Source organism: Macrobrachium rosenbergii, chromosome 29 (assembly GCF_040412425.1).
Source record: "Macrobrachium rosenbergii isolate ZJJX-2024 chromosome 29, ASM4041242v1, whole genome shotgun sequence".
Lineage (NCBI taxonomy): Eukaryota > Metazoa > Arthropoda > Malacostraca > Decapoda > Palaemonidae > Macrobrachium > Macrobrachium rosenbergii.
The window spans coordinates 10872870-10900848 of NC_089769.1; the positions used below are offsets into that span (position 1 = coordinate 10872870).

The 27979-nt window shown below is 36.1% G+C and overlaps 1 protein-coding gene across 23 annotated transcripts in view; it reads left to right on the forward strand.

Annotated features, from left to right (window-relative positions):
- Nucleotides 1–3320: 3320 nt before the first annotated feature.
- Zn72D (Zinc-finger protein 72D) overlaps nucleotides 3321–27979 on the forward strand; it is a 52495-nt gene continuing 27836 nt past the window's right edge. For 2 of the 23 annotated variants that reach the window (XM_067131001.1, XM_067131004.1), the window contains exons 1-8: nucleotides 3323–3489; nucleotides 12551–12876; nucleotides 14016–14198; nucleotides 16836–17203; nucleotides 20045–20309; nucleotides 20542–20732; nucleotides 23600–23809; nucleotides 25230–25441. In XM_067131001.1, coding sequence (XP_066987102.1) covers nucleotides 3470–3489; nucleotides 12551–12876; nucleotides 14016–14198; nucleotides 16836–17203; nucleotides 20045–20309; nucleotides 20542–20732; nucleotides 23600–23809; nucleotides 25230–25441 — 1775 coding nt within the window. In that variant the 5' untranslated portion in view covers nucleotides 3323–3469. Of the gene's footprint in view, nucleotides 3490–12550; nucleotides 12877–14015; nucleotides 14199–16835; nucleotides 17204–20044; nucleotides 20310–20541; nucleotides 20733–23584; nucleotides 23810–25229; nucleotides 25442–27979 lie in introns of all 23 variants that reach the window. The other 21 variants (XM_067131009.1, XM_067131012.1, XM_067131003.1 and 18 more) reach the window with 15 other exon arrangements.

The window sequence follows — 27979 nt, forward strand, 5'->3', positions numbered from 1 at the left end:
GCGATGCTTCAAGTGACTTGCCCTAATGACTCGAAGAGGTCTCAAATGCAAAGTACGTGAAATAGTTATCAAATATTCATAATAAGACTGCCCACTTTCAACAATTTTTAACATTTGTAATATAAGCCCTGAACTTACTAATCATAATTTTCTTATGTGGCGTTCCTTCTGCAACAATGATAAAAAGTGCAATAATATCCTGAGGAACAATGAAGGGGCTTAAAGTTGATACCAAAATCCGATAGATTTCCCACGGATAAATTGTTTCTTCGGTACTTAATTATCATTACTGCATGCATGACATCCGGTGAGCAAATATGAGGTTTCTTTCCTTAAATCCTTCACCTTTAGATTCGAAGCGAAAATGTTGAATACATTTTCTAGATCTTGAAAATTATTTTAAAATAAATACATCAAGATCTTCATCCTCTGACCAGAGGTGTCTTCCAGAAGGAAGTCTATGTTAATCTAACAAGCATAAGCCTAAAGAAAGACTTCAGCTCCGTAACGCTTGGAACAAAACCGGTTTTATTAAAAAAAAAAAAAAAAAACTGTAGCATAACAAACCCTCCACCTGACAGTACGTTAACATGAGCACAGGGATATACTTAGTTTCAAGTATATCGTCATTTATTTCAAGTTATATCCGCTAGTTTTTCCTCGTTGTTTTTACCTTAATTGACTACTTCAAACGTAGCTCAGATCCCCAAAGCTTTCTCTGTATCACCGATGATGACTTTTGTGCAATAGTCTGATCGAACAGCATCAAACTGGATAATATCCCTTCACCCCAATGCCCTCATATGAGAACATTCAACGTATCATCAGTTTTAATAACATTTACTTTTGCAATTAACTTCATATATGAATTATGCTAACATTATTATTTATAATGCAGGCATCGTCACTAGTAATATTCGATGGAAAAGAACATCATGCACGAATTTATTATATTTTGAATCTTTACATGTTTCAGGAATTATTTTTCCTAAGATTTTGTTTGTAAATAAATTTCATGCATTTAACGCTTGTAAACGAAATTTTCCTGTCGATTTACAGTGTGATGCATCCTTCACAAAATAGTTTTGTACGACTAATAGTCACAAGGGAAATATTTGAATTCTCCTTAAGTGGGGACACTCGGGAGTACTAATTAGAAATCAACAAATTAGAAAGAATTTCACAATAGGTGACAGAAAGTCATATAAAAGAAGAGACGAGTATCATACCAATCCTTAAATTCAGAGAGAGTTAAAGATCAGTTTTCACTAGTCTCCAATGCTGAAAGCCTTAGTATATTATTAATTCAATATTTTAGCGTGAAAGCCGTCAGTGGGAGTGTTACTAGAAGTATTCATACAGTTTACATTAAGACGTAGGGACTCCTGAGAGGATATCTATTCCCAGAACATAAACACAGTAGCCTACAGTAGTCTAAAGTAGACTGATTTGCCTGATGATGAATATATTGAACAGGAAATGAGTAACCATCTCATCTAATTCTTGAAAGGTTATTATTCTCGAAAGTGTGGAGAGGAAACTCTCGAAAGAGACTTTAAACCAGAACTATCTAAATTTTGTGTTTGAGTAGTTCTGGGGAAGTCGAGATGCATCACGTTTTGCCGAGAGTGTACATCATTATTTGGCCATGACGAAGCTGATAAACAAATAAATAAATAAACAAAAACTGGGAAGCACAAACCTATCACTTATAGCTAACTATAACATACTGTCGGTACAACAGCGATGTTCATCAAAGCAGACATAACATGAAAGTCGTTATGATGTGTTTGATGTTTACAGCTCAACAGAACATGAGAGAAATGGGTGGCATAAAAGCAGTTTGCTAGAATTTTTTTTTTTTTTATGTTGTGGAGATGCCGTGGTTTACAAAATACAAATCTTTTTATAGGACATTTTCAACTGTTGTTCAAGTATAGATTTTTCTGTTTATTTGTTTACACCTCAAGGTAAAATCTTGAAAATGTATTTGAGCAAATTATGCAAAACTAAGCCTGTAGCTCACACTGATAGAAAAAAACTCGGCCTGTAGCTTACACTGATAGAAAAATATTTAAAAAAAACACTAATGTACTATTTGGAACCCAAGGCATTTCTTATAAAAAAGAATCTTGATTTTTTTAGATGTTGCAATGAGCCTTTGAAATTCTGAAGCGAATTTAAAAAGATATCCTTAAAATACATCAGAGATCTGATTTCTATAGTTCAAGGTCACTGTATAAAGAGCAGCTGTGTAAGATTAGACATTATTATGTAGGTTCACAACTGTGAATAAAGAAACGGCTAAACTGTGAGACCAAAACTGGACAGTTTGGCTTCTTTTCTTGAAATAATGAATAAAATGACCTCAAAATTTTCATTAACGCCTCCGACTCATATAATTATGAGCAAGATGATCCTGCAGTACAGATAGTCAAACCGAGAATGTGTAAGTAATGGTATTTTCTTTTAGTTGAAAGGTTTGGTGGGTGTGGTAACTGATACTCATCTCACAAGGGATTTAAGGGGTAAGTTAGTAGTACAACTGTTAAATGCATAACTATAAAGAATCCGATAGGGAAGATTCGCACTAACATAAACCGATTTTGACTTAATTTTTGTAAGCATCGTATAGGAAGGGGCGCACGAGCCAGATTCCACAAATTTTGATCATATGTCGTGGCATGAAATACACTGGCCGTGAAACTGGTGAATAAATGAACTTATATTTAAAAGACACGGCACTAACATCGCTCCGTGTTCCACATGGCATCTATTAAACGCACACATGAGCTTTTCTCGAACATAGCAGACGAAAATAGCCAACTCGATTAGACACCGCCCTCTTATATGACTATATTGGTTTACAGGAACTCAACATCGAGTTTGCATTCCTTAGCTTGATATTCTATTGTCTTACTAAAGTTTTACCAGAGAAAACGTTTAGAGAAGACAGACTAGATCCATAGAAATGTTGATTAGCATATTCTTCCGCTAATGAAACCTAATTCACTGAATGATCGGCAAGAACAAGTAGAGCACCATAAAGACTTGATTAGGTGGTGGGGAAGAATATCTATTCCCCGTGACAAACTTATAACTACAATGAAGAAAGACATTTCATAAGCTTTTTATTATCGACGTGAAGGGGGATGAGGTGAAACACCCATGGTCACGGATAAATGATTTTCGTTAAAACAACTCAAATGAATATGCATGTTGTTGCACCATTTATAAATCATGCATAAAGTGGGAGAGTGACGGTTGAATTAAAGATATTTAAACATTTTTTATAAAATTCCTTGGAACTACTTTGCGACGCGGAAGAGCAAGAACCACGCTGAAGGGGTGCGACGGTTCCTTCTTCCCCGGCTTCTGCTCGTCTCTCTTTGAGGCTTAAATAGCATTAGAAGTTTGAGGATTTAAACCAACGTTTATTTTATAGTTTTGTCTCGGAGTAGTCTCCAAGATGTATTGGAGTGGCCTCAGGTACGTACTGATCACGTTAATGGTTGATTAGGGGTTTCTGTGACGCTATTTACACTGAAAATTAATGGTTAGTATAATGCGCATCCCATCTCCGCGCATGGTAACTTGTAATGCTTATTAGCAAACAGAAAGCGGCTCTTTTATGTTGAATTCGCAATGCTTCAGGTTCATTGTGCTGTTCATTTGCATATGGCCTACCATTTTTAGACGCAAACGTTTAATGGCGACAGTAAATCGGCATTCCGTATGGCAACGGTGTTTTGGAGGTAACTGTCCTCTGATGACCATTGCTGGCCTATTGATTGTTCGCTGGAATTTCCCTCACGTTACATGATTATGCCTTTTCTCTTTGGAGTTTTATTCTCGTTATGCATATGACGGCAAGCCCCATCATTTTTGACTGAAGTTCCGCGGGTGGCCTTAGAATTTTGGCTAATTTGACTGTAGGCTGTCCTAGGCTGCTTTGCTCTGTACGCATTCTTGGCTTGGTCCCAGCCTGTAGCCAAGTAGCTGTGGGCAGTGTATGGAATTCCAGCCTGTTATTTTACTCCTGATAACCTAACGTGAGGAGTGTAAGCATTTATGGGCTTAATTTACCGATATTGTTGGACCATAGTAGGAAACCTTGTTTTTTGGGCAGGACTCTAGGGTAGGGTTACGTAGGGTTACCAATAGCCTAACCTAGCCAAAGCTATGGCTAAAAAATCCTACAGCTTAGTCCATTGTCTCAGATGATTAGTGTTACTTGACGTTGGGGGGGGTTCATGGGGAGCGAGGCCCGCTCCCCCAGCCAGGTCAGGGTATGGCGCCCTTAATGAGGGTAGGAAGGTAAAGTCTGGTTAGGTCAGGGCTTGGCATTCTGTGAAAGGTTAGTTTGTTTTTGTTTGCAGAACCTGTTCCATTCTTCTTACGCTACCCCCCCCCCTCTCACCTTGTAGGGGCTTTTTCTTTTAGTTCACAATTGGTGCAGTATGATGGCGACAGATTTGGAGGTTATTAAACGAAACTCTGAGTTTCCTTAACCTATTTATTGCATTAAAGTACAGAATGGAAACTTAACCAATAGAACTATATAGTTGCTCCGCGTCAGCGACTGCCTTCTAACTTAACTTTTTCTACAGTTTTTTGGTTGCTAATTATGAATTTACCTTTAATTTTTGGCGGTCAAGTGTAATTAACCCCTGAAGTCCATCCAACAAGGGGTTTCCATACGTGATCTTCACAAGACAGAGCACGGGTACGTCTGTTTCAAACGGTTCATATCCTGTCCGGCAAGTGCAATAACTTGTAAACGGATCGGTACCCAACCCCCCTGGGCCAGTACTAAACACAGCGAAGGGACATTCCATTTGGCTGACAACAAACATGCACTGCCAGTATCAGAACCCATAAAAGTGTAGAAATAACCAGTTGAAAACGTAAAAACAGGCGCGGAGCTAATATATAGAATTACCACTTAACCTAAGCACTATAGTTTTTCAAAAAATAATATCTTTTGTCTGAATACTATAGTTTTCCCCCCCCAAGTATCAAAAGAACCTCAACCTAATTAAAGAACCCTAATCTAACCCTCAGCCTTAATGTACAATCCTCCCACAACTATCAACAGAACCCCAATACTACAGTTTTCCCCCAACTATGGTCTTGGAGACTTCATCAGATTGGAAGTCACCTTGCTCAACATCAACCCAGTATTAGTTCGTCGATATCCTTCTTCCTGTTTGAGAGATCAACACTTGAGTTTTCTTCCTTTCCAACTGCTGTTGAATTTTCTTTGCTGAGTGTCGAGATCGGCACCTTTTAGGATTTAGCATTGTGTGTGGAAGAAAGGGGAGAAGATGACCAGACCAAATGTTTTTGTTTCTGCAGTCTGGCAACCTCATGTTCTTTCTCTCCCTTACCACTTCTCTGCTCTATCCCTTCCTCTGTTTTCCACTGCTCTTCTAATTGTCTCTCTTTTTTATTTCTTTCTTTTTATCAGATAGGTGAAGGGGAGTTCATCACTCTGTGCTAATGCACTCAACCAGACCAAGTAATAAAAGAAAAATGAAGATTAATAATCAAATAATTATACACTAGCAAACACTCAAAAATTAGATATAAAAAACAAAAAATTCAGTCACACAAACCCATTTTTCATACTACCACCACAACCACACCAGATCCCCTACTTGACTTTGTAAAGAGTAGAATGATTTTTGCGCAACTATCCAGCAACATTTTCCCCTTCTCTTCCTTTTCCGTATGGGGATGATACTGGCAGTACACCTCATTTGATGCACTGTAGGCATTAGCCTACATAAGGTTCTTTACAGTGTCCCTTCGGCCCTTAGCTGCAACCTCTTTCATTCCTTTTACGGCACCTCCACTCATATTGCCTTTCATCCATTGTACTTTCCACCCTCTCTTAACAATAGTTCAAAAGCGCAGCTGCCTGTTACACCTTGAAAACCTTTTTTAAAACTTTTTACGCTCAAGTTCCCATAGCACTGAAGGACCTGTTAGGTTCTAGTGCATTTTTGGCCTAAATTTTATATTCCATTCCAATCCACTCGTCTACAAGACCTTGCTTTTGGACTTTGCATGTACTTTTACTGCATAATTCAGTTAGACTTAGGCATCATCAGGCTATTGGTAATAAGGGCAAAAAATATAAGGCTCTTGTATTTTTTGAGAAATTAGGATATACCATTGCCCTGCTAACTGCCCACTGTAAGGTGTAGGTAGTTAAGCAATTTGCTAGCCCTTGGAGTTGAATATACTGTAGGGTAATTCTAAGGAAGAGCTCTGCACAGAAGTATTGTTGATTAATAAAATTTTTTTACAATTATACATTATGTAGTACAGGTGAGGTAATTTGAGAAATAGAAATAATTACTGAGTACAGTATATTGACAATGAAGTAGGCATCTTGTATGGATGCTCTGGAAAATTTTCAAAGTTCTTTACGTTAACACTGTCAAAACACCAGGAGCCTCTGATGGGGTTTGTTTTTGCGAGTGCATTGTGGGTAAGCATGGATTACATGTCGGGAACATCTCTTGGAACTGTATGTAATAAATTGCTCTTGGGACACTATTATTTCTGGTGTGTACAAGCAGTATGGTGGTTGGCCTTGAAAACAAGATGGTTCAGTATACAGATAATGCAACACTTGAAGAATATAGTAAAGTCTCCACTTATGAGAAATGAAGCTGCCCTCAGTCTCAATCGGGATGTGGACCGGATCAGTGAATGGTGTAGTTGGTGGGGTATGAGGTTGAACTCCAGTAAAACAAAAACTATTGATTAGCAGATCTTGTACCAATTTTCCACCTCATTCTTCCCTTTCAGGTGGATGGGACTTTGCTGAATGAGTCTAAAGCTTTAATTATTCTAGATGTAACTTTTGATTCACATCTTACTCTTGAGAAACACACAATGAAAGTTTCAGCAGATGCCGCACGAAAAGTTAGGTATTGTTTGTAAGGCATTGTGAATTTATTTATAAGTGATAAAACCAGTGCAACCTGTTGTAGGTCATTTATTATTCCCATTACTAGAATACTGTTCTCCAGTGTGGATGTCAGCTTCTGCCAGAGATTTATCTCTTTTAGATAGAATTGTTCTGTTTCCTAATATTAGCGGTTAGGATGGTCTCGTGTTTACCACTTTTTTATAAGTTGTATTTTAATAGAACTCTTTCATATTCATAATTTATCCCTGATCCTCTTTTCCTGCCGAGAGCAACTAGATTTGCTGAACAGCATCATAAATTTATAAGTGATAAAATCAGTGCAACCTGTTTTAGGTCATTTGTGGTTCCCATTACTAGTGGTAGAGTTGTTCGTGGTAGTAGGTTTCTGTTTCCTAAATATGCCTCGCTGTCAAACTTCGCAGTTCCAAAGGTCCTTTATTCATCACACCATTGGACTGTGGAACAGTCACCCAGAGGATGTTGTGCAACTGGAACTTCAGAAGTTGAAGTGAAGATGCAATGCATTACTACCCTAATACTATTCTCCTTGCATTTTAATACATTTTTATCTATTAATAAATTAATATTTTTCTTTTTTTTAATAAGTGAGATATCCTCACTGTATTTCCCTTTACCATCTCTTATTTCCTAATGAACACCATATTGTTTGGAGGCTTGAATTTCAAGTGAGAGGCCCTTGTGGGCTAAATGAACAGTGTTCATTTTCTGAAAATATTAATTTCTTCCATCCAACTTTTCCACCTTCACAGTGCAACTGCAAGATTTTCCTCCTGTTACACCTTTCAAACCATCTTACTGTCAGTTTCTCTTTCAGCACTGAATGATCTCATAAGTCCCAGCACTTGGCCTTTAGCCTAAGTTCTATACTCAGTTTTTCCCTAGCTACAGCCCCTTTCATTTCTTTTACTGTACCTCTGTTCATATTCTCTCTCTTCCATCTTACTTCCCCTCTCTCCTAACAGTTGTTTCAAAGTGCAACTGCGAGGTTTTTCTCCTGTTACACATTTAAAACCTTTTTACTCTTGTTTACCTTTCAACGCCAAATAACTTCATGGGTCTTAGTGCTTGGCCTTTGGCCTAAATTTTATTTTCCATTCCATTCTGGAATATTTTGGATGTGTTTCTAAATCCATGCCAAATTTCGTTGTTCTCCCACACACAAACGCTCATTACCCTTTGGGAACATGTTTTAACCTAATTCTTTACAGTGTCCCAAGTGTAATTCTTCCTTGAATTATAGGGATGTAGATAACGTTCATTAGGCTGATGACATTGTTTGACTGGACAATGTAGGAAAGCTTGTAAATATTGCAGTAATGGTGAGATAATTTGAAAAATTTGCCATCTTTAGTTTGAACTTAAGTTCATCCCCTTGTGGTTGGTACTGAACATGGTGCCCCTTGGGGTTTTTGGTAACGTAAAAACATAAAGGAAACACAGTCAGTTTCTCAAATTCTGTAATTTCGTGAAATTATCTCCCCTGTACTGCATTATATACACCCTTTTCTATATTGTTCTGTCAAAACGTTTCATTAATAAATGTCTTCATGCAGAGCTCTTCCTTAGAGTTATTGAGTCTTGGATATACCAAGATGAGTCTAAACTTGAAATACTGTATATTTGACAACTTAAAAATGAAAAATGACAATGGCAGATTCCATAATTGTCCTTTTGTAAGGGCAGTTAGTCTCTCTCCTCCAATTTATGGTGTTGCCAGTATCCGTCATATGAATGAAAATCCCAGGAATCTCTTATCCACATATTACTGATCATTCATGTTTTACTGTTCTTTATGAAACGGGTCAACCAGTCACCCCAACTTAAATTTCATTACAGATAGCACATTGCCTAGGGTTTTATTAATGCTGGCATCATGTTTTTTATTTGAGTTTATATTGAGTGAACTACTGATGGATTGAGGATGATGAAATAAAAGGATTGTTAGATTCAAGGTGTTCAATTACCCTTTTGACATTGTTTTTGTTGTTAGACTTGTTGAGGTGTAATAGCTGCAAAATTTATTTCAAAATCATTGTAAAGGTTGGTTAATAAATTTTTTACGTCTTATCAATGCCAAGGGGAAAATGTTCTCTGTGTGGTTGTAATTTTCTGCTTCAAAAAGACAACACATTGGTGGTAATCGAGACATTAGTGAATGATATTTCAGGTCCAGGCCAAGTATTGTTATTGAAGGGGAAGTTTAAGCTATTAAGGGGCTCGCTGATTGCCAAATTTTGAGGAGTTGTCAAGTTTTAGTTTTTTACAGTTTTGGACTGGTATGTCTAAATAACATTTCCTGAAATATTATTGCTAAAAAATTTTAAGTGGGTTTTTTAGGTCTTTGTCCACCACATTTACTGACATTTGAGCAGCACCAAGTAAAAAAATGTAAAATTTCTGTAGGACTTTTTAGGTGGAAGTGAGAAATATACTTTACTTTCCTACTTACACATTATCTATGATAAAAACTGGCTCGCTCTCCCAAAAAGTATATCAGAGTAAAAATGTGTATGTATCTTGATATTGCCCTGTGAGTGACATTGAGCGACAAATTTTTGCACAATGTCTATATGGCTTGTCAATTCTAGATAGAAGAAAGTGAAAAATTTACTTCAGTATCCTACTAAAACTACCAATTTTTTCTACAATAAGAGCTGGTTTGTTCTCTAAGAAAGATATTTGTGTAAAATGTTTTTTTTTTTTTATTTATTGCATATTTTTGAGCAGTTTTAAAATCTTTTTATCAAATGGAAAAAAAACTTAAAAAGTTGAATTTGTAAATTTCCCACATTGAAAATTTTCATTATTAGTTGAAGAATAAGTGGTGAAAATTTGAAGCAAATCCTTTCATTCATAAGGTAGTTATAAGCACTTACTTAATAATGGGGCCTTATGGAGGCAGTGCTCCCCTTAAGGTATGGAATTTTCTTTTTGTATTACTTGGAAGGTTCTTGAGAAGGGGGTTAAATAAATCTGCCAGCCATTTGGATAAACAAATTTGCCAGAGAAATTTTTTCCAATATAGTTTTGTTGGTTCGTTGAATGATTCAGGCCTTTATTTCTTATTTTAAACTGCAGTACTTGTTCATGTTTTGCTACCCACATTTCCGTCCTCCAAAATTCAGCACACGAAGTCTGTGCTCTGGATTTTCAGGGGAAAAGTCAGTATGAAAAATCTTCAAAGATGAACTACAGTGCACAAGAAAAACTTTGAGCAGGATCTGTCGTAACTTAAGCTGGATCATTCAAGTATGAATTGGCATATATCCCTTGAAAGGGTCCTTAATATATGTTCCATTACTGATAAATAAAAAATTTCATGGTGGGTACAAATGAAATAATGAAATTTAACCCAAGTCTGATGATATTGACCTGTTTCATCCTGGGGTCCCTTCCAAATTAACATACAGTACTGTTTACTATATATGGGTAGGGTAAAACACCAAGCAGAATGTTGTACCAAATTAGAGATCAGTTTGCAACAGGTGAAGAACATTGTTTCAACCCTTCATATATCTTCGAAGCCAAGTGTTGTGTAATTACTAGTTACATGTATTTATAGTTATGGAACTATATATAGGTACCAAGTTCAGAATGCCCACCAGGCTTCACCGACTTAATTAGTGGTGGTTAGCTCAGAAAACAGTCATATAGAAACATATGGTTTTTTATGTTGTATTGGTGCTCATGTGCAATTTCTGTGGGAGTTGTAAAAGTTATAAATGTGTTCTAAGTAGTTTTTTTATAATATGAAAAATTCTATTCCAAAATCAATCATCTGAATCAGTCATGAGATGAGAAGTCTTAAAAAATCAGTTAAAATTAGCCATATATTTTTGCCAAGGAGAATAACTTCTTTTTAAGACTTATATTCTTTGTATCTCATCTGGAAACACTAAAGACAATTTACTGTTAAATGTGTGTGAAATGTTAGCACATGCACATGATTAACTATAATTGATGTGTCAAATGTATCAATATAAACATCAAAGTAAGCCTGTAGTAAAGTTACTTGTATATTTTTTTTAATTCATATTTAATTTTTTTTTTGACTTTAAAGTGTTACCCATTATGTAACTTGATTGACTTCGTTGCCAGTTTTGTTTTATGTACCTCGGTAGTTTATATATATAACCAATATTATTAGATTAAGTTTTCAGGGGAAGCATCTTTATGTTTTATTTGTTCCACAAAAAGATGAAAATGATGAGTATTGTGTTGTGATAGTGATTCAAAATAGCATAAGGTATCTTGAAGTAAACTTTTGAATTGTTAAGAAAATGCTTTGTCAAATTTGGTAACTTAAGAGTGTATGAGATTCTACGACTTTTAGAATATTTTACACTGTTTAATCCAAAAACTCAGTACCATTTACTGGTTATTTCCACATTTTCTTGTTGGCACAAAACTGCTCTTTTCATTATTTGGGAATTTTGGGTGATGGGGTAGTGAACAAGGAATGAAATACAGCCATTTTAAAATGTATCAAAAAACTTTCCCCACTTGATGGTATATGAAGATCATGGTATTTGAAGATCAATTAGGTCACATTCTAAGAAACTGGCAGAAGAGGGAGCTGGCCTCCCTCTTTGCCAGTGACAGGAAATATAAAAGCTTTAGAGATGTGATTAGCTCATGACCTACAAATTTTACTGTATTACCAAAGAAAGGTTGAAGTCTTAACCAGACAGAGGTACAGGCATATTCTCACAAGTACATTTTGGATGTTAGTGTTGCATAAACATTTGCCGATTGTTGAGCATTTTCTTGTGTGCTGCTTCCAATTTATGAGCAGCTTTTGCAGAGGGGTGTGGTAGTAGTCTTCAGTTTTACTGAATTTACCAATAAAAGTTCATTCATAACTTCACCTCCTTGTTGGTGATGAATTGCCTTCTGTCCTCAGCCCTGGCCTAGTGGCCCAAATTTTGTACGTTCGTTCTAAATAACCATGACACTTGGTTCGTTTCTACCCTCACCCCCATTTGCAGTCCTCAGAGATGGGAGTGCTTATCAATTTTCATACTCATTCACTCTGTAATATTAGGAAAAATGTAAATAAGCACTTGTTATTTTGATGAGTTGGGGGTTTTCCTTTCTAAATTTCTTGATCATGAGATGAAATTCATTTACATAGTTCATAGACAATATAGATGTATTAAAAAACCAGTATTGCAGATTCATCAAATACACATTACCCCTATCTGCTTTCATTACAGTTTTTTGTCTTCTGTAATCAAAAAGCAGTGACCCTGGATAGTATGGAGGTCTTGTGGCCTCCCAGTAAGTAATGAAAACCCATTAGTATATCCACTAAAATTGTAATAAATATTTCATCCAAATATTTGTGTGCGCAGGGCTTATTGAAGATCTGTTACAATATTTTTTTTTAAGATCTAATTTTTTTGCGGGGAGGGTGGGCATGGCATGTAAAAATATATGAATTCTTTACATCATCCAAAACATGTGAATGTGCCTAGTTTGTTGTATGTCATTGATTGAACCCTTGCATAAATGTCAGGCACTATGTTTACTGATGAATATAACGTCTTCACTCAGTGTTAATGTATCCCTATTGTTTTTCAGTGCTGCTGCAAATGCTGCAGCAGCATACCAGACAGGGCAGACTGGTTATCCTGTGGGTCATACCCCAACTGGTACTTACGCCACGCAACGAGCTGCGGGGTCAACGTATGATACTAGTTATCAAACAGCTGCAGCAGCTGCAACTCATTCAACAGCTGCAGCAACCTACCCAAGTGCAGCAGCATCAACAACTTATGACTATGGGTATGGGAGAACTACCCAGACAGCAGCAGCTGCTGCTGCCGCCGCCTATGATTCGTCAAAAACGTATTATGCGCAGCCTTCTTCAGCAACTGCTTACACTGCAGCTGATACACACTATCAGAGTAAGAAAATTTCCACTTCGTTGTTGTAGTTGGAATGTCTGGAATGAATTGACATACTAGTGTGGAACAAATCATTGGAATTTCTTTAGTTACCATCATTTGGGTTTACCTGACTTTTAGTTTGGTATACTGTACAAGGGCTTGGGTACATTTAGTTTGGTATACTGCACAAGGACTTGGATGGAAAGGTTTTGTTACAGGTGCTGTGGAGGCATGTCTAAATGTGTTGTTTCATAAAAATTTATTGCTTTCACCCTGAAACAATTTATATCTTGTTCATTTCTAATGAGCACTCTGCTCAAAATTACAGGAGAGACCCTGTTAGTAGTAGGAATGTTGAAGTAAATAATGTCATGGGTAATTCAGTTACCATTATAGATGTATACACAATAGTCTGGTACCCCGTACATACAGCAGAGTTCCATGCTGCATCCTTTGTCTTAGGTGCATTGTATTCTGACTTGTATTTGCATGTGTCCCGTTTAGTCCTATCCCACCTTACCATCCAGTTCCCAACATACCATGCTCGTTTTAATTCCTTTGGGGTAGCCCTGTTAAAGCTAGAAATGTGATTTACTGTAGTCTTGTTGAACTAATTTATAATAAATGGAGCTCAATTTTTGAGCATGGATGTGCTATTTATTAAAAAAAAATCATGGTGCGCATAGTATAAAGATCTGAGGGTAAGCAATCTTGAGATTGTAATCACCTAGGCAAACTTGATGAGAAAGTGTGCTGTTTGAGTCTTGGAGTGGTAAAACGAATATTTTAGGTTGTTGTTTGCAGATAGCTTGAAATATAGTATGTTTTTCTTAGATAGATAGGAACATGAGGTCAGTGTAATGTCTTGGAGTTGGTTGCTAATGTAAATGAGTGATCAGTCAGTTTTACGGTATAAGGATTATTCACATGCATATGTCCCCTTCTAGAGGAGTAGATTTTTTTTTTTTTTTTTTTTTTTTTTTGAAAGTTTTTTATGGATGTACAGTATCCAGTTCTTATGAAAAGAATGTTTGTGTGATGTCACTTTTAACACCTTTTAAACATTGAAATATGAAAGTCTGTAGATGAAAATACTGTAAATATTTGCAATTGAAATTGTTCACTTTTAGTAATGTTGTGATTATGAAAAACCTTAGATGTTCTCTCGACAGACAAGGCTGCCTATACCAATGCAAGTGCGTATACGACCACTTCGCGTCAGACTACCCCTGTCGTAACGCCAAAGACAAGTTATGCAGGAGCATATCCTGGTGCTGCAGCAGCCACAGCAACTTACAATACATCTGCATATGCAGCACAAACTACAACAGGTAATAAAGGTGAGTGATAAGTACATTGACAGTCATTGATACTTAATCACTACTCTTATGTTGTTGTTATTAGTGGACTTAGTAATTTTTTTACCTGGGTATTTATGGTTCAGTTTTTTATGAATGTAATGTCTTTTAGACATTAGTAATCCCTCTAATTAGGAATTTTTGTGGCCTGGTACATTTTAAAGAATGTTGATCTGCCACCAGGGTGGTACAGTTAGTTAAGCCAAGGCACTGAATATGTATTTGTTTACTTTGTAATCTGCCTTAGGATAACCTTTTAGAGTGTCATCCAAGAGAATAGTAATATATAACAGAAATATTATCAGAACCATCTGTGAAATGAGCCAACGAGTAGAGGCTGGTTTGCGAATTGTGTTTGTTCCTGTGGGAATGCAAACAGCTGCCTTTAATAGGGAGTCTTTAGTGGCATGTGTACCTGCACAAAACCAGTTGTTGAACTTGGAAACATGTATGCCATGGTGGGGATGGGGTGGGAGAATAACCCCACTTTACCATACGCATTCTGTCTAATTACATTTTATTTTTGGCTGCCATAAAGAGCAGATGTACCACCCCTTTCACTTTTGTGTGGAAGTTGAATTTGGATGAATAGCCTACTACTTGTCTTAATTGTACTTAAGGATTTGTGTTTTGTCTGTAGGTGTATTTTCAACAATGGAGAAGAAATGTTAACGGTGTGAGAAACATGTATGGGTCGTTTCATATCTCCCACTTATGTAGACCCACATAAGCGGTCTTCTTTTTGCAAGGGGAAGTTTATTTATTCCTCCCCTTATGAGGAATGTGCTGATTGGCCCTCTCTTCAGTGGGAGAAGTTTGGTTAACTTAGTAAGAAGGACGAAAATTTTGTTTGCGTCACCGGGAGGGTATGGCCCACTGGGAAACACAGCTGGATCCCTCTAGGTCTTGCCATCCACTGGTTTCCACTCTTTTTCATAATTTTTATTTCAAAGATCTTTCACATTCACAATTTATCCCTGATCCCTTTTATCTGCCGAGAGCAACCAGATTCGCTGAACAGTAGCACCAATATGCAGTAAATGTGCCTCACTGTTGAACTTATCAGTTCCAGAGGTCCTTTATTCCTTGTAGTGTTGGAATGTGGAACAGCCTCCCAGACTATGTCGTGCAACTGGAACTTCAGAAGCTGAAGTGAAGATGCAATGTATTACTACCCTAATACTATTCTCATTGCATTTTAATACATTTTTTTTATTTATTTTTTTTTTTATTTTATTTTTTTTTTTTTTTGTGGGATCTCTTCTTTATGTATTTACCTTTACCACCTCTTACTTTTTCCAAATGAACACCATATTCTTTAGAAGCTTGAATTTCAAGTCAGTGGCCCCTGTACTATTGACAAGGAGCACAGCATTTTGAGATTGAAATTCTACTTTCCAATCTGTTGAGAAAGTATCATCCCACCTGTAGAGTGAGTTTTGTACATAAATGGGGATAATTTGTATTGTTATTGGAACAAATCACAAATATTTTGTTCCTCTAGGGAGGTAGTGCCATGTGGGCACCTCATGTGGTGCACTGTAGGCATTACTTAGGTTCTTTGCAGCATCCCTTCAGCCCTAGCTGCAACCCCTTTCATTCCTTTTACTGTACCTCTGTTCATATTCTCTTTCTTCCATCTTCATTTCCACCCTCTCCTAACAGTGATTTGTAGTGCAACTGTGAGGTTCTCTTGTTACACCTTTCAAACCCTTTTTTCTGCCAATTTCCGTTTCAGCGCTGAATGACCTCATAGGTCCCGTCTCCTAAATCCTACATTCTACCATTTTTTTTTATTTCCCAGGTATGTAAGCTGGAGCCTTTTATCATAATCCCACCTCAACCACCTGCTTAGTCCTGATGCCAAAAAAAATGTACTTTATGACAGCAGTTGAGAGGGGTTTTCTCACCACTCACTCATTTAACATCAGTTACTACCTGTTACCAAATTTCAGTGTCTGATTTAAGCGTGCTCTGAGGAATATTTCTGTTAAAGGTTCTGGTTTGTATACCTATGAAAAGTACAAAATGCTTGAAAAATTATGCTTATCCTTTAGTATACTGTTATGTGCGTGTTTTATCTGTTACATTCAGTCATAAGCTATTTAATATTCCTTGAGGTTTACATAGAGTGTTCCCTTGGGGTGTTAAAGGTAAATATAATGTAGTCTGACAAAGGCCAGGTCCTCAGGTGGCCAGGTTACAGATGGTCAACCCATACTTTGTGTTTGTGAGGTTTTTCCCTTGAACTTTTGAAAGTATTCATTATTCAGATGCCTTTTTGTTAATATTTATGATACCATGTAGTGCATTATTCAGAGGGATCAGTATTTTTACCAGTGTACAGTGTCAGAATGCTAGAAAGTAAGTTTGTGATGTCTGTAAATCAATGAGTTTGTGGTACTGGAACTCCATGTTACGTTGAATGACGAAAAATGTAAGTATGTAAATAAATTTTTGTAACGGTATTAATAAATTGTATCTGAATTGCTATTATAACTACAATTATTGGTGCAAGGTATGGTAGTGTTTGGGAAATCTAACAGTTTCAGCAATTTCTATTTTAGTAGGCAATGGGATGTAACATCACTGTTTGTCATATTTATTTTTATCTTTCAGCTGCTACTTTATATGTTCCACAAGCTTCACAACCAGCTGCTGCAGCAGCAGCAGCTGTAAAAACAACTGCAAACACTTGGCAAACCTTCAAGAAGGCAGGCCCAGTGCAGGGGAAAACTCAAAAGCCTAAAGCTCCACCAAAACCACAACAGTTACATTACTGTGATGTTTGTAAGATTAGCTGCGCAGGTCCTCAGACATACCGAGAGCATTTAGAAGGCCAGAAGCATAAGAAAAAGGAAGCAGCAGCAAAAGCAGGACCTGCTCCCTCAAGGCATGGGGCCTCTCTTCGTTGTGAGCTGTGTGATGTTACCTGTACAGGAGCAGATGCCTATGCTGCTCATATCCGTGGTGCTAAGCATCAAAAGGTGAGCATTATATTTATAAATGAGCAGATGAATGAACATGTATGTACGTTATATTGATAAACTTTTTTCATTAGAGAACTTGTATGCCAGGGTAAGGGTCAGCTTGTTTTGGATTGTGTGTGGTGATAATATTCCATATCTCTGTGCATATGGTTGTCATCCAAATCCTGTTTAGTTTTGTTCATTACAACTCCCTTTTATCATAGCTCTGTGCAAAGGAACCCAGTTACATTAACTTATACCTATCAAGACCAAAGTACTCTCTCTGCACTTTTGTCACTCTTTTGGCACTCCCACTACCCAGCAGTCTTATGTCTGACACCTTATGGGTTAGTGTCATTGGTGCACCTAGCTTGGTAAATCAGACCTTACTGAAGGTATTTGCAATTTTCCTTCGGCCCTTAGCTGACCCCACTTTTTAGCTTTTTACTTTAGTTCCATTCCTGCATTCTTTGACCCATCGTGCTGTCCAACCTCTCTTAACAGCTTCTCTAGTGTAACTAGGGTTTTCTTCCATTTTCACCTTTAGAGAATTGTACTTCAGTTCATTTTCAGGGTCTTTGCTATGCAGTCCAACCCCTCGGACTCCTTCAGTTTTCACTGCCGTAGCACTGAACACTTCAGTTTTCACTGGCTATAGCACTGAATACTTGAATGTGCCTCTTCACTGGCTATAGCACTGAATACTTGAATGTGCCTCATTGAATTCAAATCTTGAATATCAAGGCTCATGAGGTTTGTGCTCTCATACTTTGTTGGCCACTGTAATAAAACTTGAAGCTCTTGTGCTGTCCTTGGAGCAGATACATGGAAATGCCACTTAATCTTTACAAGATTGTCGTTTGTGATGTTACTCTTTAAATTTATGGATGTTTTCTTGGAGTCAGTTGTTGGGCAGGCCATGTTCTGTTGATTCTCTTGTTCACCTTCATATTGTTAACCCATGAGGTTTGGCACATTATATTCTTGGCTGCTCTTGGGGTATCTGTCATCACAGTTAATGTTTTTGTCAGTTCCTTGGGATCAACCTTTTAACATTTAGTAGTATAAGAAGCTTATGATGCAAGTGGACTGCCTGTTAACGTAGCCACCTATGCCCTTCACGAGGAGAGGTTTGAGATGATGTCTTACCTCTCAGCCCCCCTTGTCATCTTGATGTTTGATTTTGTCATCCTTCCTAAATTATGAATTGGTTGATGCATGATTAATAAGTTTGTGAGAATCAAGCGTTATTTAATACAATGATGAATCAAGCATTATTTAATACAAAATACATATTTCATACAAAACTTAATCATTTGGGAGTGCCGTCCTCCCTTCCTCTCATTCATCCATGTTTCACGGTAGACACAGATTGACTGGTATCAGGTGCATCGTAGGTGGCCTGAGCATGCTCACCAAGACTATTTGGGTCTTGATTATTATAAGTCATGTGATGTGCTCAGTTGCCTTGAGGGAAATCAGCATGGGTTAATAAGTTTGAATGATAAAGAATATTTTTTTTTATAAAAACTTTCTATTTTTTCAAATGTAACGTGAAGGGTTTCTCACCACGATCTCAGTATTCTTGAGAATTTGGAGGTCACTTTAGTACAAGCTAGCATTAGCCTTTGTAAGGGATATACTTGGACCTCAGGGTAAGATATTAGCAGGTCTGGCTTCCTGATAAGCAGTGTGATCTGTATAGCAATGCAGACAGTTTGTATACCCTAAACAATACCCTATATTCAGTGTAGCAGTAGTGAAATTCCCCATTTAATTTTTTTCCTTCATCATTATTCCATTGTAAGGTTTGAGAAGGGTCTTGTGAGCTGTTGAATTCAGTAATTAATGCAGCAGTACTTGTAGGCATAATAAAATAAAAAAAAAAGTAGCAAAGGTACAGCATGTGAGAATGTCTACTGATTTTGTATTTAACAAGCATTTTATCCAAGTTGGTGTATGCATGTAGAACATGGCAGGTGTATTAGAGCAAAATTTTCTGTTTGGTGTGACATACGAAAATTGTGATCATTAAAAAGTCTGAAACACAGTGTAAACTGTCAGAGCTTAGGCTCTTGTATATCATTGGTTGAAACCTTGGATGATTTACGGTTAAGCAAAATTATATACATTACATTTCATTAAGTTGTGTTAAGTTCATCGAAACATGGTGAAAATAAGTATTCAAAACACAAAAGATTAAACAGACAGAAACATTCATGGAGCATACTTTTCAAAGGCAATTGCCAAACGAACTGAGGACATGTACATGTCAATATGATCATACTGTATATTTGAACAAAAAATTATAGAAAGATGGGAATGTAAAGTACAAGGGGCAAACTATAGAATTAGAGAAAAGATTAAAGTTTTAAAGCAAGGTGGAATAGAACTGAAAATAGATAATGGCAAAGAAAAACTTGTGGCAGCTGAAAAAAAAAAAAAGTTTGTGCAGGAATAAGTAGGGCTTTGAATTCATTACTGTGCAGAATGTAACAGATAATGTCCCAAGAGGTGGTCAGGACTACAGAATGTACAGATTTTTTGTAGAAATACATTGTGAACCCAAATGTGTGAGACTTTCGGGTAACTGAAAACTGATTAATGGCACTTGAATTTAGACTTAGTTTGTTGCAGTTGCATTGCAGTTTTATAGAAAGATGGAAAGGTAACATATAGACATAGATTTTTTTATAAAATGTGAGAGGGTTGTAATTTGCACTTCAGCAATTAGGTGATGTACTATTTGGTTGCTCAGGAGTCAAGGAAATCAGGCTGTATTTGGGTAATGGCTTAATTATAGAAAAAATGATTATTTATTGAAAAACTTCTATAATTTTTTTTTTTATATAATTACAGGTAGTCAAGTTGCACCAGAAGCTAGGAAAACCTATTCCCTCAACGGATCCTGTAATAGTTGGTGGTACTACGAAGACATCAACAACATCCTCAGGCTCCAGCACAGGGGCTAAGACCACCACAGCTGGAGGAGCTACTGCTAATGCAGGTGTTCCTGCCACTGATGGTAAAAAGGAAGACATAAAGGAGGAGTTACTAGACTTGAAAGAAAAGGATGTAGAACCTGTAGGGCAAGAGTACATAGAAGAAATTAAGAATGAAGAAGGTATGTTTGTTGTTTGTATATTGCTATTGCTAATTAATCATTTGAAATTACTTGTTTTATTTTTCTCACAAAGGAATGATTTTAATTAGCTCTTGTTATAGAACATATAGTCTTGTAGCAATCTGTAGTTTTAAATCTGATTTGCTATATCATGAGAATGTACAAACTGTATGATAAGGGGTTTTGGAGGTAAGAGATGATGGTGGTAATTATGTATTCGTTTCTTTATAAGGTAAAGTTGTGAGTTTTAACTGCAAGTTGTGTGAATGTCGATTTAATGATCCTAACGCAAAGGAAATGCATATGAAGGGAAGGAGGCATCGATTACAATATAAGAAAAAGGTTAATCCTGAATTAGTTGTTGAAGTTAAACCATCGTTACGTCAGCGCAAGTTGCAAGAAGAAAAGTTACGTCGGCAGCAGGTATGTACAGTATGTTATTGATAATTTATATACACACAAGAGAAACTTCTCACAGGTGGATAATTCTTTGCATTAAGTTCAACCAGTTCATACATATTCATTATGCGGTTTTTTATATGGTGATAATTGACAATGGAGAACATGCATGTTTTATTTTTATACATTGAGAAGTAAGATTACTAAATTGCTTTATTTTGGTGTTTGCATCTTATTTTGGTATCATTATTAGATGAGTGTGCATGCTCTCTCTCTCTCTCTCTCTCTCTCTCTCTCTCTCTCTCTCTCTCTCTCTCTCTCTCTCTCTCTCTCTCTCTCTCTCTCTCTCTCTCTCTCTCTCTCTCTCTCTCTCTCTCTCTCTGTGAGTGGGTACATTCTCTCTCTCTCTCTCTCTCTCTCTCATGTGAGTGGGTACATCACTTTCTTTCTTCTCTGTGATGTCTATGTGAGTGGGTGCATCACTTTCTTTCTTCTCTGTGATGTCTTATGTGAGTGGGTGCATATTGCATATTGTAAGAGCTGTTGTTATGGTGTGGAGACTATTAGGTGCTCTCTTAATTTTTAGCAGTGTAGTTTAACATGTTGAATTCTTATTGGTTGACATTTTGTCTGTCTCTTGTATAGTTCTTGCATCTTTGGGGTTGTCCACATATACATATGTGTTTAACTGTTCTTAACTTGTTGCTTAGTTGGACATTTATGCTGTTCACTGTTGTCTCACCATTTAAAATTTTAAAACATCTTCCTCCTGTCATTTACAATACTGGAGAAATATATTAAAGAAAATTGTTACAATACTGGAGAAATATATTAAAGAAAATTGGAAGAGAAGTGTCTGTGCCTTTCCATACTGTCAGTACATGTTTTTTATTAAAGTGTTTTATTCAAATTCCTCTTTAATGCCGTTAGACACGGAAGCAACCGACTTAATATGTTTCTGGTTCAGGTCTCATCTATGCCTATTCTCCATGTCTGCTCCTCCTCATTGTTCAGCATCTCAGTACTCCCACATCTATTACTGGTTTGACTTAACTGCTCCCCAGTCCTTTAAGATCTTGCTATTTTTCTCCCTGGTTTTGAACAATACATCTTGGTGACCAAATTTGAGTTCTAATAGTAAATTTCAATCATTTATAGTTGCACTTTGAAGATGGTTGTAAATTTCAATATTTTAGTTTAACTTGAAGATGGCCATTTTCATGATAATGATTGATATCCATATTTCCACTGCACAAAAAGTGCATTTATGATACATGTATCAGATTTTTTGTGCACTGGTTTCAGCTAGGTTTCAGTATGTTGTCTGTCTTGTGCAAAATATGGTGTTATGTCTGTCCACTGTCATGGATAATCCTCAGTATCATGTCATGGAAGGGCATTAAGAAATTAGCAATAGCCAGGTTGAAGGGGACAGATTGCTGGACTGCTGGTGAATGATAGCATATTTAAGCAGAGCATGGACGCAACAAAGAAAATCCAAGAGTTTTTGGAAAGTTTAAACTGTAAAGTTTGGTAGAGATATAGTCTCCAGAAGTTGTAATATAGACTTGAGATATGAAAAGGGTTGAGGGACAAGTATTTTGAAACTATCAGTTTGAGGACCTGTGAGAAGGTTGGCGAGCACAACAAATCACACACTTAATTCGACACAATAAATCAGTTTACTGTGTCCATTCATGAAGGAAAAACCCAACATGAAGATATAAAATTAATGATTCTGCATTTATGCCCTTTCCATGGCTACTGTACTGAAATGTTTGTAGTTCTTTTCAAAGACATAATAGAGTTGTTGTATAGATTGTAAATAATGGACAGATGAAACCTTTTTCCTTGAGTTGACTAAAGTACTTAGGTTAAGGTTAATTGAGTTTTTGGAAAATAAAAACATTAACTTTTGCAATTTAGATTATCTCAAGAGAGTTAAATTCACAGGTTAAGGTTAATTGAGTTTTTGGAAAATAAAAACATTAACTTTTGCAATTTAGATTATCTCAAGAGAGTTAAATTCACAGAGTAATATATATTTTCAAATAAAAAAATACTTGGCCCACTACCTTGAATTGGCTGATGATAAGTTATCTGATAGCTGTCATGAAAGGGAGGTAGATTTCTGTGGGAAAGGTGTGTATGATTACCTTGGATTTCTGAGTCATTTTGAAGATGGGAGTTGAAAACGAAAAATTTTTGGCAACAGAAACATTCAAATACACTAAGGAGTAATGATGTGTGAAAAGGGGGTGCAAATATCCTGGTGAGGGTGAAAGATATTGTAAAGTAGGTCTGTCATAGAAATTTAGGCACGTTATGCGCAAAGTCATGTATAAAGTTTGTGGCTGCTATGCTGTGCTAATGTACCTGTTGCTCTGTTTTATATTTATTTTTCAAAAAAATTTTGTATTGATGTATCGCCAACTTTTATAAAGATACACTGCATGGTTGAATTTTTTTTTACTGTAAACTTGATTTTCTCGTAAATCAGTAGGATATATTTTTTATCTGTTAAATTGTCAGCTTATGAATGTGTGTTTTGGAATTGATGAGCGTTACATTTGTTTTAGCCGGTGACTTGAAAAACATTTCAATGTAAGCTGTAGACATGTTTGTTATTTTCTCCCATAAGTAGCTTAAAGCACTAGGTATTTAATCTGATGCATGTTTGGCATTTTGCTGAATACAATGTAATATTTTTTATTTTCATTGAATTTTTATTTTTAGCCATTTTTTGTATTATATCTTTTGTTTATTATTTGGTATGATCTTGAACCATATGTTGGAGAGGGAGAATTTGTCATTTCATAAGTTGTGGATTAGAATGAAGTTTTACACTTTTAAGTGTAAGCGTTGCTTGTAAATAGCCTGGTTTGCATCAGCTGCGCGAGGAAATGTGGCGACGACGTGAGGAGGAACGATTGTTAGAGGAAGAAGAGAGATGGTATTGGGAAGAGCGAAGAAGGTATGAGGAAGAGTGCGAGTATTTGGACTGGTGCAGAAGGTATCCTCGTGGACCACCTGGCCCCCCACCTATGATGCCTCCTGGTATGCCAAGACCACCCTTCATGCCTGGGATGCCACCAATGATGGTAGGGAATTTATCTCTAAAATATTAACTAAATATTTTTAAACATTGACTAATTCTGAATTTTAGTTGACCTTAAATATATATATATGATAATATGGAGCTTAAACTATAAATAGAAGAAAACATTTCTGTAAATGTAAAATTGCTATTGTCCATTCTTACTTTTAGTTTTATTTTCATTACCACTGGTAGAATCATTGTCCTTAGTGTTAAAAGAATTTTTTTTTTCCCAACATTGGAATAAACATTGTAAAGGTCCACAGACAGAAAGCTCTTGAAATATTCGTTCCTGCAGGGATACAAACCATTGCCTTTTATGTAGGAGTATCTTCAGCATAAGTGCTGGAGTGCAGTCACTGAAACGAGGAGACAAGGGTAGAAGTTTAAATAACCCTAACTCGCCCCACACCATCTGGTCACTTTTTTCTACACCTGCCATTTAGAGCACATCTGTTATCCTTTGTGTGATCACTAAATCTGGATAATTTGCCTCTTATTTTTTCTTTACTTTTTATTTTATATCTTTTCTGTGTTGCATTTTTTATAACTGTAGAAGAAAAATCAGTGACGCCTGTCTGAGGGACTTTACATTCTTGTGGTCGTTTCATTTTTGCCCTTAGGAGACCTACATTAAGTTTTGTTCATTTTGTAAGGGAAAGGCTTGATTTCATTCTTCTCCTTATGGGGAATGTGCTGATTGGTCCTCTCCTCAGTGCTTATTCTGAATCCATTACTTAGTAGTAACTTACCTGTAGTTTAGGTTGTTTTTCGCCTTGAAATCTCTTACGGGAGATGTCATGGTTCTCCAGATTATTTTCCTTGCTAAAGCACCCTCTCGAGCAAAGGGCATTCTGGCCCAGGGCCCTACTACTCTGGCTAACCTTTATTTTGCCATACAGGAGTCTTGACATCCCAATTGCATTCTGAATGGAATTCAACTCCAGTCAGTTGTGGTGATGGTTTGCATACACATTAAAACTAAGACATTTTAAAGCAGTTTGTATTTTTTATAATTATGCAAATCAAAACCTTTTTATAATTTTATCCATTTCAACTGCCCCACTTTGTGTAGTGTCTGAAGAAAAAATGACCTGATGGCATGGGGCAAGTAAGGGTATTTCCCCACTAACCCTCCATCTTCATGGAGCTACCCTTGTTTCCAAGATTTAATGACCACACTAGTGCATGCACTGAAAATACTCCTGTATAAAATGCTTTTGTTTAAGTGCTTATGTACTTCATGATAGTACAGATAGGTTTTAAGTTATGTTAATATTTTTGTATTGAAAATTGTTGCTTTGATTTTTTCATATCTGCAAATCACATTATATATTTAAAAATTTTCTTGGAATTCTATGAATATGAACAGTTTGAAGTAGCAATTATGTTTATGTTGTCTTTATTTTGTCTGTTTACTGCAGCCAATTCGCCGACCAGACTCCAGTGATGATCGACATGTATTGGCTAAGCATGCTGAAATTTATCCTAAAGAGGAAGAGTTAGGTGCTATACAGAAGATAGTTTCTAACACAGAGAAAAGTTTGAAAATGGTCAGCGATTACCTAGCCGAAGTTGATGCTCCAACTAGAGTGAAAAAAGAGGAAGAATCTAAAGATGATGATAAAAAGGAAGGGTTAGTGTTTTATGTTAAATTAAATTTAGTAATCCATTTTTTAAGATGTGTCCTGTAGTTACTGAGAGAGATGTTGATTCCTATAATCCACCCATTTCCAAGATCAGAATAGATTTCTATAATCCACCCGTTTCCCAGACCAGAATAGTTGTTAACAGTGGTTGTGCGCTTCATAATACTAAGTTTGCTAGATGACTAGGTTACTCTTTAGCCTTAGAATTAAAATAATGATTGGATTCATGTAGGAGTTGTAAATCTGCATATGAACATTGTAAAGTACATCCCTTTAGCGAAGTCCAAGTTGACATACTGTACTTAATATTGTAAATGATCATTAGAAAAGAGAATGAAATAGAAAACATGAAGGCAAAGTTCTGAGATTAAAACTTAGCAAACCTAAACTTTTTAAAATTTAATACTGTATAGCCCTACAAGTGTTGTAATTAATAGACTTTATTTCAGCTCCTTTGAAACTATAGGAGAAGACTAAAAGATTCAAGGAAGGATAAGTATTTGTCAAAACATAAATTATATAGGTTAGACCCCAAAAGAGGTTGTGCCGTCAGTGCTCTTACACGATGCACTGTAGGCATTACTTGAAGGTCTTTGCAGTGTCCTTTTGGCCCTTAGCTGCAACCTCTTTCATTCCTTTTACTATACCTCCGTTCATATTCTCTCTCTTCCATCTTACTTTCCTTCCTCTCCTAACAATTATTTCAATATTACTTCCGCGCTGAATGACCTTGTCGGTCCCACTGCTTGCCCTTAGGCCCTAAATGTATATGAAAAGAAATATTTATTTAGATATATAGGTAAAATGTTAGGACAAAAGAGTAATCAAGTAATATATAAGATATAAAGTAAGAATAGGGCACAAAAGGGTGCAAAGATTTCCCCCATAGTCAAAGCTGTTCTGAAAAATCACAGACCTGTTTTTGTGAACGGTGTGGGTAGAACCTTAGAAAGTACCCCTTTATCCCCTTAGGAAGTTTAAAAATTCCCTTGGCTTTTCAAATGCAAGTAGAATAGTGAGAGAGTAGTAAGGAGTCTGATTGAATGCTGTGTGTAATATGAAATATGTGCATGAATTTCCCTTGCATCAATTCCCATTTTATGAGTAACAGCCCCCTAACTTCGTAAAATAGGGGAAAACATTTCCAGCGTCTTTGTAAAGTGAACATTTTATGGCAGATATAAAAATATAAGTATATAGATATATAATTGGGAAAATTAACTCTTGAAAATATCAGTTTTGTTGAAATTTTAATCCTAAACTTTATGCATTATATCTTAATGATAATTTGTATATTGCCAGTTTTTATTGAAATGTGTTTATGAAACCAAATTTTAAAATTTAGTCACATTTACATAATATACATATAGCCATTTGTATAAAATATTGTATAAAATATTTGGTGTTTAATATCACTAAATAATTGGGATATATTTGAATATTTTGGTAATCATAGGGTACAATAGATCTTTTAGTATGAATAATGACCCATATACAGTAGAACAAGCTTCTATGTTGATATGAAAGTTATTGGTGATAAATTTTAAAGTTTTTTTTGTAAATTAAGAGATCTTGATATTGAAATATTACGACTTCCATAGCCTTTTATTAGAACATACGGTTTAATAGGACTTGCGGAAATATTTACTCACAGTTCTGTAGATTTGCGAACACTTGTGTGGAAAGTGGAGACCGCATTATTGAATTATTTACTTTTTAAACTGCTTCATGATGAATTTCCCATAAATTACTTGAAAAATCATGTGAAAATTTAATGAAGGCATATCTTGTAAATGTAGCTTTGCATAGGAACAAAAACTTTTAATTGTAATTCATAGCTTTCTGTTAGGAAATTATAATTTTCCTCTATCTCCTAATCTCCTAATACTTGTAGTGTTTCATTCCATTTTTCTTGTTATGTTAATATAGATATAAAAGATATCTAGTGTACTTTAGTGTATAGCAAGTTATTTGAAGTTGACAAGGGGATACTGTGGTGGTGTAGGAGCCAGTGTACTGTATGCACTGTTGTATTGGTATATTCCCTAGTTATTGGCTGTCACCCATAATGTGAGAATGATGGAAGGGTAATTGCATGGATAAATTTCTCATTACCTCTGGTACTTTGTCTTGCTGTCCTATTTGTGTGCGAGAAGCTTGAAGAAAGTGTTTTCATGTATGCGTGTATTCATAAATGTCTTGACAGCTTTCCCCCTTCCTGTTTTTGTACATTTGAATTCATTTGTTGTGTGTGCTTTAGTGAATTATTGTTTTTAGCCCCCCCCTTTTTTTTAACCATTTTCACTGTGTCCCCTTGGTTCCTTTCTCAAATTTTTTGACTTATTGTTTACTCTTTGGCCTCTTTATGTTGTTGATGTTTTTCCAATTTGAGGTATTTTATGTAATGGTTCCTGAAATTTTTGTGGTCATAATTTTATGTTGAATTTTGTTAAATTCATGTTTAATTACTTCTGTTCACAAATTATGTGGCATTGCAGCAGTTTTATTAAGATATCCAAATATTA